Source organism: Felis catus, chromosome B3 (genome assembly GCF_018350175.1).
Source record: "Felis catus isolate Fca126 chromosome B3, F.catus_Fca126_mat1.0, whole genome shotgun sequence".
NCBI lineage: Eukaryota > Metazoa > Chordata > Mammalia > Carnivora > Felidae > Felis > Felis catus.
This window is the reverse complement of record NC_058373.1, coordinates 61640877-61655836: the sequence shown is the minus strand read 5'-3', so window position 1 is coordinate 61655836 and position 14960 is coordinate 61640877. Positions and strand designations below refer to the sequence as shown.

Genomic DNA, 14960 nt, shown 5'->3' with positions numbered 1-14960 from the left:
TGTCTTGGTTTTGGCAATCTGATTTAATGTTAAATATCGCTTTTAAGCAAGTTGAGGAAACTGCTCTAGAGGCCAGATGTGGTATCCTGCACAGCCGTACATATATTATGTTGGGCATTGGCCTTAATTTAAGCAGATCTTTAGTTCATCTTAAACTTGATATTACACGCTAGCACCCCTGACTGCCATCCCCTTAGACAAATACTGCGATAAGTCGGAAGGTTTTCACTGGATGAGATGAAACACAGGGGCAGTGGTGAGAAAGAACCACTGGACACACAGAAACATCTCAACCAGCGTGGTACAGTTGAATCGGGCTGGCAGGAGAGAGCTGCAGCTGGACCCATGCATGTGCATGAATCAGTTTTAGATTGGCTTTTTCAAGTCCATGTGTTGGATCCGTCATCCCCTACAAGTAGTAAATGTGATGATGGTCTCTTCACGTACGCATGTTGGAAAGACTTTCCGTTGCACTTGGTCTGTTGAGCTGTACTTGACAAGCCCTCAGTAGACTAAGGGACTTAATTGTAGAGTAGCCTTGCCATGTGCTCCCCCATTAACTTCTTGTGCAATTCTTAACTTGTGGAAAGGGTGTCTTTCACACTGTTAGGAAGGTCTTTGCTGTCCCCATACTATTGTTAATATGGTATTGAATGTCTTAGGAGAAGAGGGACTGTGTCTATCAGATGCAATTGTTTGTTGATGAAAGAGCATAAACTCTACCATGGGAGTGGCAGAGAGTGAGGGAGAGAGAGAAATCCCAAGCAAGCTCCACACTAACAGCACAGAGCCTGATGCCAGGCTTGAACTCACGAACCATGAGGTCATGACCCAAGTCAAAACCAAGAGTCGGCCGCCCAACCTACTGAGCCACCCAGGCACCTCTAGAGTGGAACTTCTTTAACAGGAAGGCAGTATTAACATTTTAACACTTTAGTTACAGTAACTTTTAATGGATGCCTGCCGCTTGTAATAGTTAATGTTTCAAGGTAGGATTTGATTGCTAGGTATCCAAATCCCTGTTATAGTGAGTTGGTGTTAAAACAGATTTCTAGTGCATTTGTGAACCTCAGGAAAGAGATAACTTACCAGAAATCTTTCTGAATTTTATAAATTTGCATTAAGGTAATGTGGCAAGGGAGATAATAGTAGAGGCCATCTGCCAATTACCATGTAACTCAGAAATCCCCCTTCTAGGTATATACCCAAGTAAAATAAAAACTTACATTTACACAAAAACCTGTATATGAACATGAATTACGCCAAAATGGAAACAACCCAAATGTTTTTCAGCTGGTAAATAAACTGTGGTACACCCACATGATGGAATACTCCTTAACAATAAAAAGAAATAAACTATTGATATATACCGCCACGTGGGTGAATATGAAATGTATTTTGCTAAGTACAGAAGCCAGACTCAAAAGGCTATATACTATATGATTCTATTTATATGATATCCTACAATGGGTAGATCTGTCTGTAGGGTCAGAAAACAGGTCTGTGGTTGTTGTGGGATGGAGGAAAGGATATGAAGAGCAGTAATTTCCTGAAAAGAGCATTAATTTCCTGAAAGAACAGTCTTTTTTTTTTTTTAACACCAAAACTGTAACTCCAATTGACCAAATGCAAATTACAGCCGTATATGTGAGGATGATGGAACTGCCTTATATCTTGATTGTGGGAGTGGTTAAACTGTAAGTATTTGTCAAAATTCATAGTATACCTAAGAAAGGATAAAGTGTACTTTATGTAAATTATATCTCAAGTTTTTAATTTTTTTAAAGATTTTGTTTTTAAGTAATCTCTACACCCAGTGTGGAGCTCGAACTCACAACCCCAAGATCAGGAGTCACTTGCTCCACTGACTGAGCCAGCCAGGCACCCCCTCAAGTTTTTTAAAAGACCATAAACACATACACATGTTGCTGTAATTTGCATTTGGTAAATAGAAGTTACTATTTTGGAGTGAATAAGTAGAATGTTCTTACGATCTTCAGTCTTTTCATGAAGTTGGTATGCTAGCTCTCGTTAATGAAACGAGAAGAGTAACATTTCATGACTGCATATGAAGAAGAGAGCGGGTCAGCTGTTAATCTGAGAAGGTCATTTTCTCATTCTGGCCAAGGAGAGTATACTCCTAAAATAGAAAGAGACTGGAAGAAGAAAATAGATACTTTGTAGCAGTCTATTATTTTAAAATCCATCTTTGCACTTGACGTATAATTGTATAGCACCATCATCATCAGGAAATAATACTGCTAGTATTTATTAGTTGTATTTTTCTCTTTTTTGGCAGAAGGGAAAAAATGTTTTAGACTGGTAGACCTTGACTGAATTAGGAGCTAGGATTCTATCTTCCACTAGGTTGAATCCTGGCTCTCTCAGGTACTAGCTGTGTTACCTGGGTAAGTTACTTAACCCTTCCTGTTGCTTGGTTTCTTTATCTTCAAATGGGAATGATAAAAGAACTTACCTCAAGGTTGTCGTGAGTATTAAATGTTAGATACTTAGAAAAGCACCTGACGCCAAGTAAGTGCAGTATAACATTGGACTGGTACTGATATTACAGAGATCAAGAAACAGAAGTTTCCTTTTGTGGCATTTTTGGGTGACTGGTCTGAGTTGGCAAGAAGTAACTGGAGAAAGGAACCATGTAAGAGAGCAAATTCTGGTTGTAGCCATGACACTTATTGGCACATCCTTCCCCTTCTAATCTGTCACAATGACCAGGACAAGGCAGAGGTGGTGAATGGAAACATTTGGGTTATCAAATTAGGATTCTCATGTAGAAGCCAGCACACTTACTGCTTGTTATCAGACTTGGGATTAAACACCAAAAATATACCTCGTTTTTTCTGATTCAAGCATTCAAAATAAGAAATGATCTTAGAACCTTGGAGTTTGTCAGCTTATTCAGAACAGCCCACAAATGCTAATTTTCCCATGAATTACAGTAAGAGGATGCTTTGAGTATTAGTTAGCTATACCAGTAAGATCAATGAGCAGATTACCTTTGCACACATGGTTCTTCTATCAGTTCCTCAGAATTGGTGCTTATGTAGCAGGTTGCAATTTGGGGGTACCCTCCAGTTCAGTTTTCTAGTCACTTTTCCATTTCAGACATACATTTCCCATTAAGAAGAAAGGGGCAGATTTTTGAAAACATTTCTTTAATGCTTAGGAATACTGGCACTTAGTCTGTTTGCGTGGTAAAAGTTCCCATGGTGACATTTTTCGATGGAAAGCACAAAGAGGTAGAAGAGATCTAGGGAAGGTGGGCATTTCTTGTCCTTGAATGTTTTTCTCTGTTGAACAAAATTCATGTGTCTACTTCTGCCCTGTTAGGAGCTTTTGTCCCTGGCAAAGCGGAAGCGCAGTGATTCCGAGGAGAAAGAGCCACCTGTGAGTCAGCCTGCAGCCTCCTCAGACTCTGAGACGTCCAACAGCGATGATGAGGTGGGTGTGCAGGGGCTTGGCCCCAGGGACTGAGTGGTATTTGAGGGTCCTGATTTGTACTGTCATTTACCTAGTGGGCCCCTCTACAGAGCACATGTGGCCATTGTTTACTTGCTTATTTCTAGCCCTGTTGCAAAAGAAGAGGCACAGCCTGTTAGTCTTCATCTCTTTGTTTTATTTTATTTTATTTTATTTTATTTTATTTTATTTTATTTTATTTTATTTTATTTTATTTATTTATTATTTTATTATTTATATTTATTTCAACTTTTTCTTTCCATGTTTGTGTTAGAAATTATTTTTTTTTTAGATGTTCATTTATTTTGAGAGAGAGAGAATGCACACATGCGCCTGCTTGCAAGCAGGGGAGGGGCAGAGAGAGATGGAGAATCCTAAGCAGCCTCTGTGCTCTCAGAACCCAGTGTAAGGCTCAGTCTCACTAACCGTGGGATCATGACCTGAACCAAAATCGAGAGTTGGACGTTTAACTGACTGAGCCCCCCTGGAAGAGAAATTCTGTCAAGAATGCCATATGTTAGGAGCACCTGGCTTGCTCAGTTGGCAGAGCATGCAACTCTTAATCCTAGGGTTGTGAGTTTGAGCCTCACATTGGGTGTGGAGCCTACTTAAAAAAAGTTAAAAAAAAAAAGAAAAAAAAAGAATGCCATATGTTAGTGGGAAATACTTTAGCAAGATAAGTTTTCTTTGGATGGATTGAATTGATGCCCTCAGAGTGGTGGTTGTAACTTTTAAGGAAGAAAATCCAGCTGTTCATTGTTTAAACCAAGGTGACTTTCCCAAACTGTCTACCACCAAAAAAAGCCCTAAAAGATCTAGAACTTTAATGGAAGAGAGAGACAAGGGGAAAGTTCTTTGAAGCCCTCCTACATGTTCCTCTTTTGATTTAAAATATTTTTTTTCAGGCGTCCTTGGGTATGTCATTTGGTTGTGTGTCCCATCTCTTGAGTGTGGCTGAGGTCATGATCCCAGAGTCGTGGGATTGAGCCCTACATCTGGTTCCATGATGAGTGTGGAGCCTGCTTAAGATTCTCTGTTCCTCTGCCCCTCTCCCCTACTCGCATGTGCACGCTCTGTCTCTATCATAATAAATAAATAAAGTAAGTAAGTACTTTGTTCCTTTTAGTAATTTCCTGGAGAGAGGCCAGATATCCCCTTTCTGTTGAATCTCAAACCCTGCAGTCTAGGAAAATGTATATATTTTTTAAGTTTACTTATTTATTTTGGGAGAGAGCGAGAACTAGAGAGAGCACAAGGGAGGGGCAGAGATAGAGGGAGGGAGAGAATCCCAAACAGGCTGCATACTTTCAGCGCAGAGGCAGACTCAGGGCTTAATCTGCTGAACCATGAGATCATAACCTAAGCTGAAATCAAGAGTCAGACGCTTAACGGACTGAACCACCAGGCACCCCAGGAAATATTTTTTTTTAATATGAAATTTATTGTCAGATTGGTTTCCATGCAACACCCAGTGCTCATCCCAACAGATGTCCTCCTCAATGCCCATCACCCACTTTACCCTCCCTCCCACCCACCATCAGCCCTCAGTTTATTCTCAGTTTTTAAGAGTCTCTTATGGGGGCACCTGGGTGGCTCAGTCGGTTAAGTGTCCGACTTTGGCTCAGGTCATGATCTCGTGGTTCACTAGTTTAAGCCCCGTGTCGGGCTCTGTGCTGACATCTCGGAGCCTGGAGCCTGCTTCTGATTCTGTGTTTCCCTCTCTCTCTGACTCTCCCCCCATTCATGTTCTGTCTCTCTCTGTCTCAAAAGTAAATAAACGTTAAAAAAAAAATTTAAAAAAAAAAAGAGTCTCTTATGGTTTGGCTCCCTCCTTCTCTAACTTTTCTTTTTCCCCTTCCCCTCCCCCATGGTCTTCTGTTAAGTTTCTCAGGATCCACATAGGAGTGAAAACATATGGTATCTGTCTTTCTCTGTATGACTTATTTCACTTAGCCTAACACTCTCCAGTTCCATCCACGTTGCTACAAAAGGCCAGATTTCATTCTTTCTCATTGCCAAGTAGTATTCCATTGTGTATATAAACGACAATTTCTTCATCCATTCATCAGTTGATGGACATTTAGGCTCTTTCAATAATTTGGCTATTGTTGAGAGTGCTGCTATAAACATTGGGGTACAAGTGCCCCTATGCATCAGTCCTCCTGTATCCCTTGGGTAAATTCCTAGCAGTGCTATTGCTGGGTCATAGGGTAGTTCTCTTTTTCATTTTTTGAGGAACCTCCACACTGTGTTCCAGAGCGGCTGCACCAGTTTGCATTCCCACCAACAGTGCAAGAGGGTTCCCGTTTGTCCACATCCTCTCCAGCATCTGTAGTCTCCTGATTTGCTCATTTTAGCCACTCTGACTGGCGTGAGGTGATATCTCAGTGCGGTTTTGATTTGTATTTCCCTGATGAGGAGCGACGTTGAGCATCTCTTCATGTGCCTGTTGGCCATCTGGTTGTCTTTAGAGAAGTGTCTATTCATGTTTTCTGCCCATTTCTTCACTGGATTATTTGTTTTTTGGGTGTGGAGTTTGGTGAGCTCTTTATAGATTTTGGATACTAGCCCTGTGTCTGATATGTCATTTGCAAATATCTTTTCCCATTCTGTCGGTTGCCTTTTAGTTTTTATTGTTTCCTTTGCAGTGCAGAAGCTTTTTTATCTTCATGAGGTTCCAATAGTTCATTTTTGCTTTTAATTCCATTGCCTTTGGAGATGTGTCAAGTAAGAAATTGCTGCGGCTGAGGTCAGAGAGGTTTTTTCCTGCTTTCTGCTAGGAAATATTTTTAATGGAGTACTTACTTTGTTTTAAAGTTCCGCTAAAGTAAAACATGTTTTTATTATAATGAAGTTTAATTAACAGAACAGTGTTTACCAGTGCCCTGCATATGTTAAATTAGGAATGATTGCATTCTGGTCGACTGTAGTTAAGTTCTCTTAATCTTAAATAATTTAATAGACCTAAAATTGTTTTCCACAGCAAGAGGTAGTGAGTGTGAGTTTTTTTCTGTTTATTTTTAATGGTGGAACTATAATTCCTCTCAAATTGGTAAAATAAATCTGTTAGAAAAGCAGTGGGCTCTTTGAAATAAGTTTTTGCTTTTTCATTTTTCTTAAAAAATATTTAGACAGTACAGGAAAATCCTGAAATAATTCCCTTTCCCACTATTCCTACATCAACTAGTTTTATTTTTCCTGTTTCAAAAGTCAGCTTCTGTGAGTCTGTCCCCCACCTCCACTCCCCACCCCCCTGACAATATCCTGTGAAGTTTGAATTCGTGTTGAGTCTGGAATACCCTGTAATATGTTTTTGGTCTTTGCATTTTCTTAAGATACAAGCAATAACTATCCTTTGAGGTATTTGGTTCTCCATATTCCTGTCTTAGATCAGAGTCCCAGGTATGCACTTATTGTAGGGAGTCCCCTTATCCTTTTTAACTGCTTCTACCGGGAGGGTAGAGTCTGTGTCAACCCCACTGCATTAGAGGAGTCCAAAATGTTTACTAGAGTCATCCAGCGTCTATAAAAACCTTTACAGCTTATGGTTCCCTTTGTCATTCACAGCTCCTTAACCAAGTCTGAATGTAGAATGCTACCCAACAATTTATGCACTTATTAGAGAAAAAGCTGAGACACAAGCTGCCCCCTGCTCAGTGGGGAATGAAACTTTGAGTGACTTTCCCTCACAAAGTTCTTAATTCTTACTGTTGCCTCCGGGTCCCAGGCCCACCTGCTGCTGGCAACTCTACTCCATTCACTTTCTCCCCCACCCCACTGGGAATAGCAGCCTCTATAACATAGTCATTCTGAAAGGTGCCACTTTGGTTTGCATTATCATCAGTCTTTCACCCAAGCTAATAGCTTAGCACAGATCACCTCAAAGTTAGGGTGAGTATTTCGTTATTTTGGACAGTTAAGTGGACTGTCCAAAAAGATTAAAATATATATTTTTAAAATCCTGACAACTACTGGAAAACTCAGTGGTATTACTGTGAACTCAGATTTATGGCTGCCTTAAAGATATTCTAAGGTCGGTAGGGGACTTCTGAGAGATCCTTAGAATGTGAAGTTTGAGATGGAGCCTCTTATTTTTCCCTCTCTCACAATAAATATTTATACATCTTTGTATTACTTCACATACTAAACTAATTTACTATGTCTTCTGATTTCTGCTATGGCACTTATATCCTTATGACCTAGCCTTTTTGAAATTTGATCGTTAGAGTGGCATTTCTCAGGTGGGGAGCCTATGATCTGAACTCTGTACCAGAGGCTACTCTGGAGTTTTTTTTTTAAATACATCTCCCATCCTTTCTCCCCTTCCATCTCTTTTATTATTTACTGTCATTAGTAAGCCATGAATACAGATAGAAGTATGTTGGTCCCCTCAGATTTGCTAGGACAGAAAACTGGTCAAGAACAACTGAGTTAGAAGGTTAATGGGTGGTTTGTTATAAGAAGAGACATGGCCTGACTTTAGAGCCTGAAAGTATCTAGCTAATTGACCTGGGGCAGGGGAAGGTGTGGGGGCGGGGGGGATAAAGAGAAGTTATGGACATTTCCTATGCAGAAAAAAGTGGGCACGTTGTACATTAAGTGTAAGGTGCAAGTAGGGAGGGAGTAGTAGATGTTTCGCATATAGTATCTTTGCAGGGAGGAAAACCTAAATTTAATGAAAGAGAATATACTTGTGTATTATTTTTTGGTGAAGAGATTATTCTCAGTGATATCTTGGGGGCACATGTAAAAATAAGAAGCAGGACTCTTTCTGTAAGGTTTATATTGACCAAGCTGGGAAATTGGAACACACAGCTCAGTGGTAGGTAGGTCACAGTGCTATAGTGTGATGTTTGGGTGCTGTCATTTCCTGTCCCTGAAAGCATTTGATAGGGAAAGAGCCAGTAAGGGTGCAAACAGGAGTGGCAGAGAGGAAAAATAACAAGGTCAGGAGGAGAGAGCTAGCAATTGCTCATTGACAAGATGAGGTTTAAAAAAAAAAAAAAAGGCCCAGACAAAAAAGTCCATTTGTTAGGAGGAACTGAGTCCTAAATCAAGTAGTTCAGAATCCTTTTTAAAAACATAGTGGATCTTGGGGCGCCTGGCTGGCTCAGTTGGTGGAGCGTGTGATTCTTCATCTTGAGGTTGTAAGTTCAAGCCCCATATTGGGTGTAGAGATTACTTAAAAATCTTTAAAAAGCACAGTGGATCTCCTAGAAACAGCTGAAACTAGATAAGGAAGCTTCAATTTTCTTGCTTGTAAAAATCACATCAAAAACCAAGAAAATCCTTTTTTATTCAGAGTTGAATAAAACTATATTAGTCAAAGTAAGGAGATAGCTGAATTATCTTCTAATACCCTCTGCCTAAGCGAGAATTATTTTTAAAAGTTTCATGTATAGTCTTGTTTTCAACATTTTTGAGAAATAAAAGCATTTGGCTCAGCCCTGTAGTTCAGTACTTGTCACACCTGTTTTTTATTCCCCAGAACTTCTGTCCATCTTCCTGCTGGTGGTTATGCCCCCACTTGCCTTTTCGAAGACTTTGCTCTTCTTGCTTTTCTCCCATTTCATTTTGCTCTACTGTATTTCTTTCTGAAGCTTCTTCCTTCTCTTTTTTTCTTATCTGATCTTTCAGGTTCTTTCCTTTGGATTTAGTTTTGCTCTTTTTCCCCACTCTGTTATCTCTTGGCTGATTCCAGTATTTTTTTTTTTTTTTTAATGCTTGTTTATTTTGAGAGAGCACACATGAGCGCACACACGCATGAGAGAGGGGAAGAGAGAGAATCCCAAGCAGACTCTGAGCTGTCAGCCCAGAGCCTGATGTGGGGCTTGATCCCACAAACCATGAAATCATGACCTGAGCCGCAATTGAGAGTCAGACATTCAACCTCCTGAGCCACCCAGGTGCTCCTCCAGTATTTTTTTTTTTTTAAGTTTATGTATTTTGAGAGAGAGAAAGCATGTGCACAGGATAGGGGCAGAGAGCGAGGGAGAGTGTTCTCAGCCTAGAGCCTGATATGGGGCTCGATCCCATGACCCGCAAGCTCCGACCTGACCCTAAATCAAGAGTTGGACGCTTAACTGACTGAGCTACCCAGGTGCCCCTCCAGTATTTGTATACTATAACAGTTTGATGTTCTTTTACTTTTTTTTTTTAATTTTTATTTATTTATTTTGAGGGAGACAGAGACCATGTGAGTAGGGGAGAGAGAATCCCACGCAGGCTCCACGCCGCCAGCACAGATCCTGACTCAGGGCTCAAACTCACAAAACTATAAGATGCCTTGAGCCGAAACCAAGAGTCACATGCTTAACCAGCTGAGCCACCCAAGCATCCCATGATGTTCTTTTACCTATACGATGAACTATTTACTTTTAAATAAATTTAGTAACAGCTTCTCTAGGAAGTTGACTTAGCTATCCAAGAGCATTTTGTGATCGCTTTACCATACAGGTAATACCTAATTAGCACATGCTCTCAGGAAAGGCCTTCACTGCTAAGCTAATATTTCCCTGTGTGTATACTGGTTTATTGAAGTTTTTGTACACAGCATATCTCTGGAACAAGATGCTCCACATAGACGAATTACCCCAGTACTGAAACTAAATCTTTGAAAATTTAAAATACAAAATCACTATACTTGAAGAAATTTTTGAATACTTACCTGGCAGGGGAGATACCATGATCAGGAAGAAATTTTTGATAGGTATTAGTAGTTTTGATAGGTAGTAGTTTTTCTTGCTGATTTAGTCAACTATTATGAATGGCAATTGTATTGTGAAATATGGACTTCGAAAATAACTGAGCTTTGTAGTTTATGCATTTTATGCCTTTTCTTTCTCCTCTTTTAACGTAGATAAGAAGTGGCCATCGTTCTCCCCTCTTGGTAATCTCTCTGCTCCCATCTTCCTGCATCTGATCTGCTCTGGGGTCAGGAGACCAGGTGACCCTCTAGAGTTTAGGTTGGAAAACTCTGCTGTAGTGTTTGAATTTAGCAACAGCTATTTGGATTGCTTACAGCCTTCTTTTTTTTTTTTTTTTTTTTTTCTCTCCCTTAAACGTACTTCTTGGTTCTTGGCTATGTAGATAACCAGGCAATAGCACCTCTTTTGTCTACACACCATAAAATCTCATCATTAGAATTTGGAAAAATGAAGTGCTTTTCATGGACCACTTGCTCAGACTTGTTTACATTCTGACACTTCCACCAAACAGTGGAATGGAGGTACTGATTATCTTTCACATTTTTTTTTTTTATGACTTCTGTTTCACTTTTGTTTTTGTCTCTATACCAGACTGTAAGTTTTTGTGACTGCGTTTAGGGATTCTCTGTTTTCCAGTTAAATACATGTGATGCCTGATTACAGAATACAGTAGTATCTTTTGTACTTTGTCAGATTAATTACACAGTAGAAGGAAAAAGAAAGCCGAGCTATCCTTCATATTCTTTATATCTTTCATACTCTTTAATATTCTATTACATTGCATTTACTTTTCAACTCTTCTGACCCTTATCTACCTTCAGGGGAAAAAAAAAACATAAATCAGGAACCATGTCCTCCCCATATACCTCTTTGCTGGCCACTGTCAAGGTCTAGAATAATGATTACAGAATCCTTTAGATAGTTGCTTTGACTTAGTATAACGCTCAGTTTATGAAGAATCCTACACCTTTAAAAACCCACGCAGTCGTAGAGATCATCTGGATTCCCCTATTTCACTTGTGAAAACAGGCTAACAGAAGTTCTGATTTCCTTTTCCCATCATAAAATAGTAGTATCCTACCTTAATATAGAACTTCCTGGATTCTGGAGTGTGCTGTGTACTTCTCTTATTCTGTCTCCTTTGAGTCTCAAACCACCCTGATAGGTGGTCAAGGCACTATTATTATTTCTACTTTAGAGATAAGTAGTCTCAGGTTGAGGGTTAGGGCTGAATTCCATTTACCCCCAATTCCAGTGTGGTTTATCACTAGCCCAACTGTTCTTGAATACTACTCACCTCAGTGTATTTCTTTTTACTTGTAAATTCATTTCAGAGTAGCTGGCCTGCAGTGGTTTCTACTCTGGATTCTGAGACCTAGAATATGATCTTCCTTGCCCGTTAGAGATAACCTCTCTGAAATAATATTTATTTTTTAAGTTTATTTAGTTAATTTATTTAATTTGAGAGAACGGGAGCAGGGGAGGGGCAGAGAGAGGGAGAGAGAAAATCCCAAGCAGGCTCTGCACTGTCAGAGCCTGATGCAGGGCTCGAGCTCATGAACCACAAGATCATGACCTGAGCCAAAATCAAGAGTCAAATGCTTAACCAACTGAGCCATCCAGGTACCCAGCCTCTCTGAAATCTTGAAGTTTCTTTGCTTTTCTGCCTCAGGATGTTCAAAGTCCTCAGCATCTCCATCTATCCAAGTCCAAAGCAACCACTTGCCATCCCATGTTCTTTCCTGTCTGTCAGCTGGGTGCCAGTGAGGTCAGCTGCTTCTCAGAGTAGGACCTGCTTATACCACCCTCACATACTCAGGCTGGCACAGGGTTGTAGTACTAACCTCCCTTATATCATTAGATAATGCTGCCATTATAGTAGTTATTACATCAGTGAGAGTCAAAGTGCTAATCTCTTTTAGTAGTTAAGAAAACACCTTCATTCCAGTCTCTGTTTTAGGTTTTCTTGACTGCCTGCATACATGATGCTTTCTTGGTGGTGTGTGTCAGCCCACCTCCATGTAGAATGCCTGAGAGAACAGGAAGTCATGTATATGACAGTCCTGACTGGTAACATATCCTTGCCCTTTCCCAGATTGTTTCTGAGCACCTGTCACTGGGGGGTACCCTGGCCTTTGTACTCAGATGCCCATCAGCAGGAATTCATCTTCTCATTCTTGCCTTCTGTGTGGTGCATTTTAGGGCATTTTCAGGGTCAGAGCAGAGCCTGCCTTTCAGTAGAGTCACAGTTCCCAAAACAAATTTTAAAATGCCTCATCATTTCCTGTACTCTCTGCTGGATGGGGAAAGCCTAAGAGTATCCCTTTTAATCCTGTCCTTTACTCTTTAGACTTCCATTTACTACCTACCACACTCTGACAGTAAAAGAATATTCCTTCTGTCTTAGAGTCAACAGAGTAAGGCTTTTGCAGGGACAGGGGAGCAACCTCTGGGCAATATAACTGGATTAAGATATTTCTGTATTGATGTCGCTTGCCATAAGCCTTGACACTGTCCTTTATGGTTTATCAGAGACTGTGATCTTGGGAGAAGAGATGCTGCGTAAATATTTTAAATAGGTGCTTAGACCAGAAACATTCAGGAACCTGTGGTTTATGAGAGTAAATGTAAAATGTGACAAATGTGATCTGAAACTAATATACCACTGTATGTTAACTATACTGGAATCAAAATAAAATAAAATAACAAAAATAAATGTGATCTATTCTCCAGAAAAAAATATCTTTGGAAGATTATTGGAACTAATTTGAAGTCTTTCTCTATGAAATAATAATACATGAGTAATAATGAGACTGGCCCCCAGATTTTAAGTGATTGTTTATGTTTGGGTGGTGAACTACAAGTGTTTTTCTTGTTGTTTTTTTAACTTTAAAAATGCTTTCCTATGTATTCAAAGGTTCATATAATGAACATATATTGTTTTTAAAATTAGATTTTGGGGCTCCTAAGTGGCTCAGTCAGTTGAGGGTTGGACTCTTGGTTTCAGCTCAGGTCATGATCTTATGGTTTTTTGGGTTTGAGCTCCAGTCAGGCTCTGTGCTGACCAGGTGGCATGGAGCCTGCTTAGGATTCTCTCCCTCTCTCTCCTCCCCCCCACCACCGCCTTTTCCCCACTCGCACTGTCTCTCTCTCTCTCAAATAAAATAAATAGGTTTAAAAATTTTTTTCTTATTAATCTTTATTTATTTTTGAGAGACAGAGCATGAACAGGGGAGGGGCAGAGAGAGAGGGAGACACAGAATCTGAAGTAGGCTTCAGGCTCTGAGCTGTCAGCACAGAACCTGATGCAGGGCTCAAACTCACAAACCGTGACATCATGACCTGAGCTGAAGTCAGACACTTAACTGACTGAGCCACCCAGGTGCCCCAAAATAAAATTCGATTTTATTTTTTTTTTAATTAAAAATTTTTTTTTAATGTTTATTTATTTTTGAGACAGAGAGACAGAGTGCAAGCGGGGGAGGGGCAGAGAGAGAGGGAAACACAGAATCTGAAAAAGGCTCCAGACTCTGAGCTGTCAGCACAGAGCCCGACGCGGGGCTCGAACCCATGAACCGTGAGATCATGACCTGAGCTGAAGTCAGATGCTTAACCGACTGAGCCACCCAGGCGCCCCTAAAATTCGATTTTAAAGATTTATCGAAAATTGGATACTTTTTTAGAAAGAAAATATACAAACACCTTAGTCCAGCCTCTCAGTCCTGAAAGGCACATTTGTAAGAATTTGTGTTCTTTGAAAAAAAAAAAAAAATTCTCTCTCTTTTTTTTTTTTTTTTTTTTTTTTTTTTGAGGGAGAGCTTGCACACACACCGGCAGGGGAGGAGCATAGGGAAAGGGAGAGAGAGAATCTTAAGCAGGCTTCATGCTATCAGCACGGAGCCTGACAGGCTTAATCTCATGACTGTGAGATCATGACCTGAGCTGAAATCAAGAGTCAGATCTTAACCAGCTGAGCCACTCAGGCGCCCCTAGAATTTGTATCTTTTAAAGTAAAGTCACCTACGGTATTACAATTCCCCTAAAACCCTGTCACATATAAATGAACTTGGTTGTTCACCAGTGGCATGACAGACCCTGTTGAGTCAGCGTCATGGGAGATGAGGTCGCTTTATTGTCTCACTTCTTTTGAAATTGTAGGAAGGAAAAAAACAAGGTTCCCTTTGCTTGCTCAGGTTTAGCCAGGTCAGGAAAGCCCTTTTTAAGTGAAAACATTTTATTTTCTTCTATTTTTTTTTTGGTAATATTTACTGTTTTATTTTTGAGAGAATGTGCACGTGTGCTCAAGCCAGGGAGGGGTAGAGTGAGGCGGGGGGAGAGAGAATCCCAAGAAGGCTGCACGGTGTCAGTGCAGAGCCCAATAGGGGGTTTGCTCTCATGAACCACGACATCATGACCTGAGCTGAAATCAAGAGTTGGTTACTTAACTGATTGAGCCACCCAGGTGCCCCAAGACCTAGCCACCCTTAACACATGTGTGATGTTGGTAGCTAACCTTTACCCTCTCAGCCTCTTCCTATTCTCAGTGGTAGAAGTACAAAGGGCCAAGACACTGGAAGAGGTTTCATAACCAACCAATAAATATTGACTACCTATTACGTTTGTTGTTGTGCTATTTCTTATTAGCAAAGACAGTACAAAAGGTGTTTTATGCATTATTGCCTGTAGAAAGATACATATTGTCAGCATAGGAAGTTGATACATTTTAACTCAGTTAACTAAGAAATTGAACCCTTTGGCCTCTTTTGGATTCTTTCA

General features: G+C 40.2%; 1 protein-coding gene across 1 annotated transcript in view; it reads left to right on the top strand.

The window, feature by feature from the left end:
* RTF1 (RTF1 homolog, Paf1/RNA polymerase II complex component) overlaps positions 1–14960 on the top strand; it is a 51035-nt gene that overhangs the window by 8593 nt on the left and 27482 nt on the right. The window contains exon 2 of the mRNA XM_023255476.2: positions 3349–3459. Coding sequence (XP_023111244.1) covers positions 3349–3459 — 111 coding nt within the window. The remainder of the gene's footprint in view (positions 1–3348; positions 3460–14960) is intronic.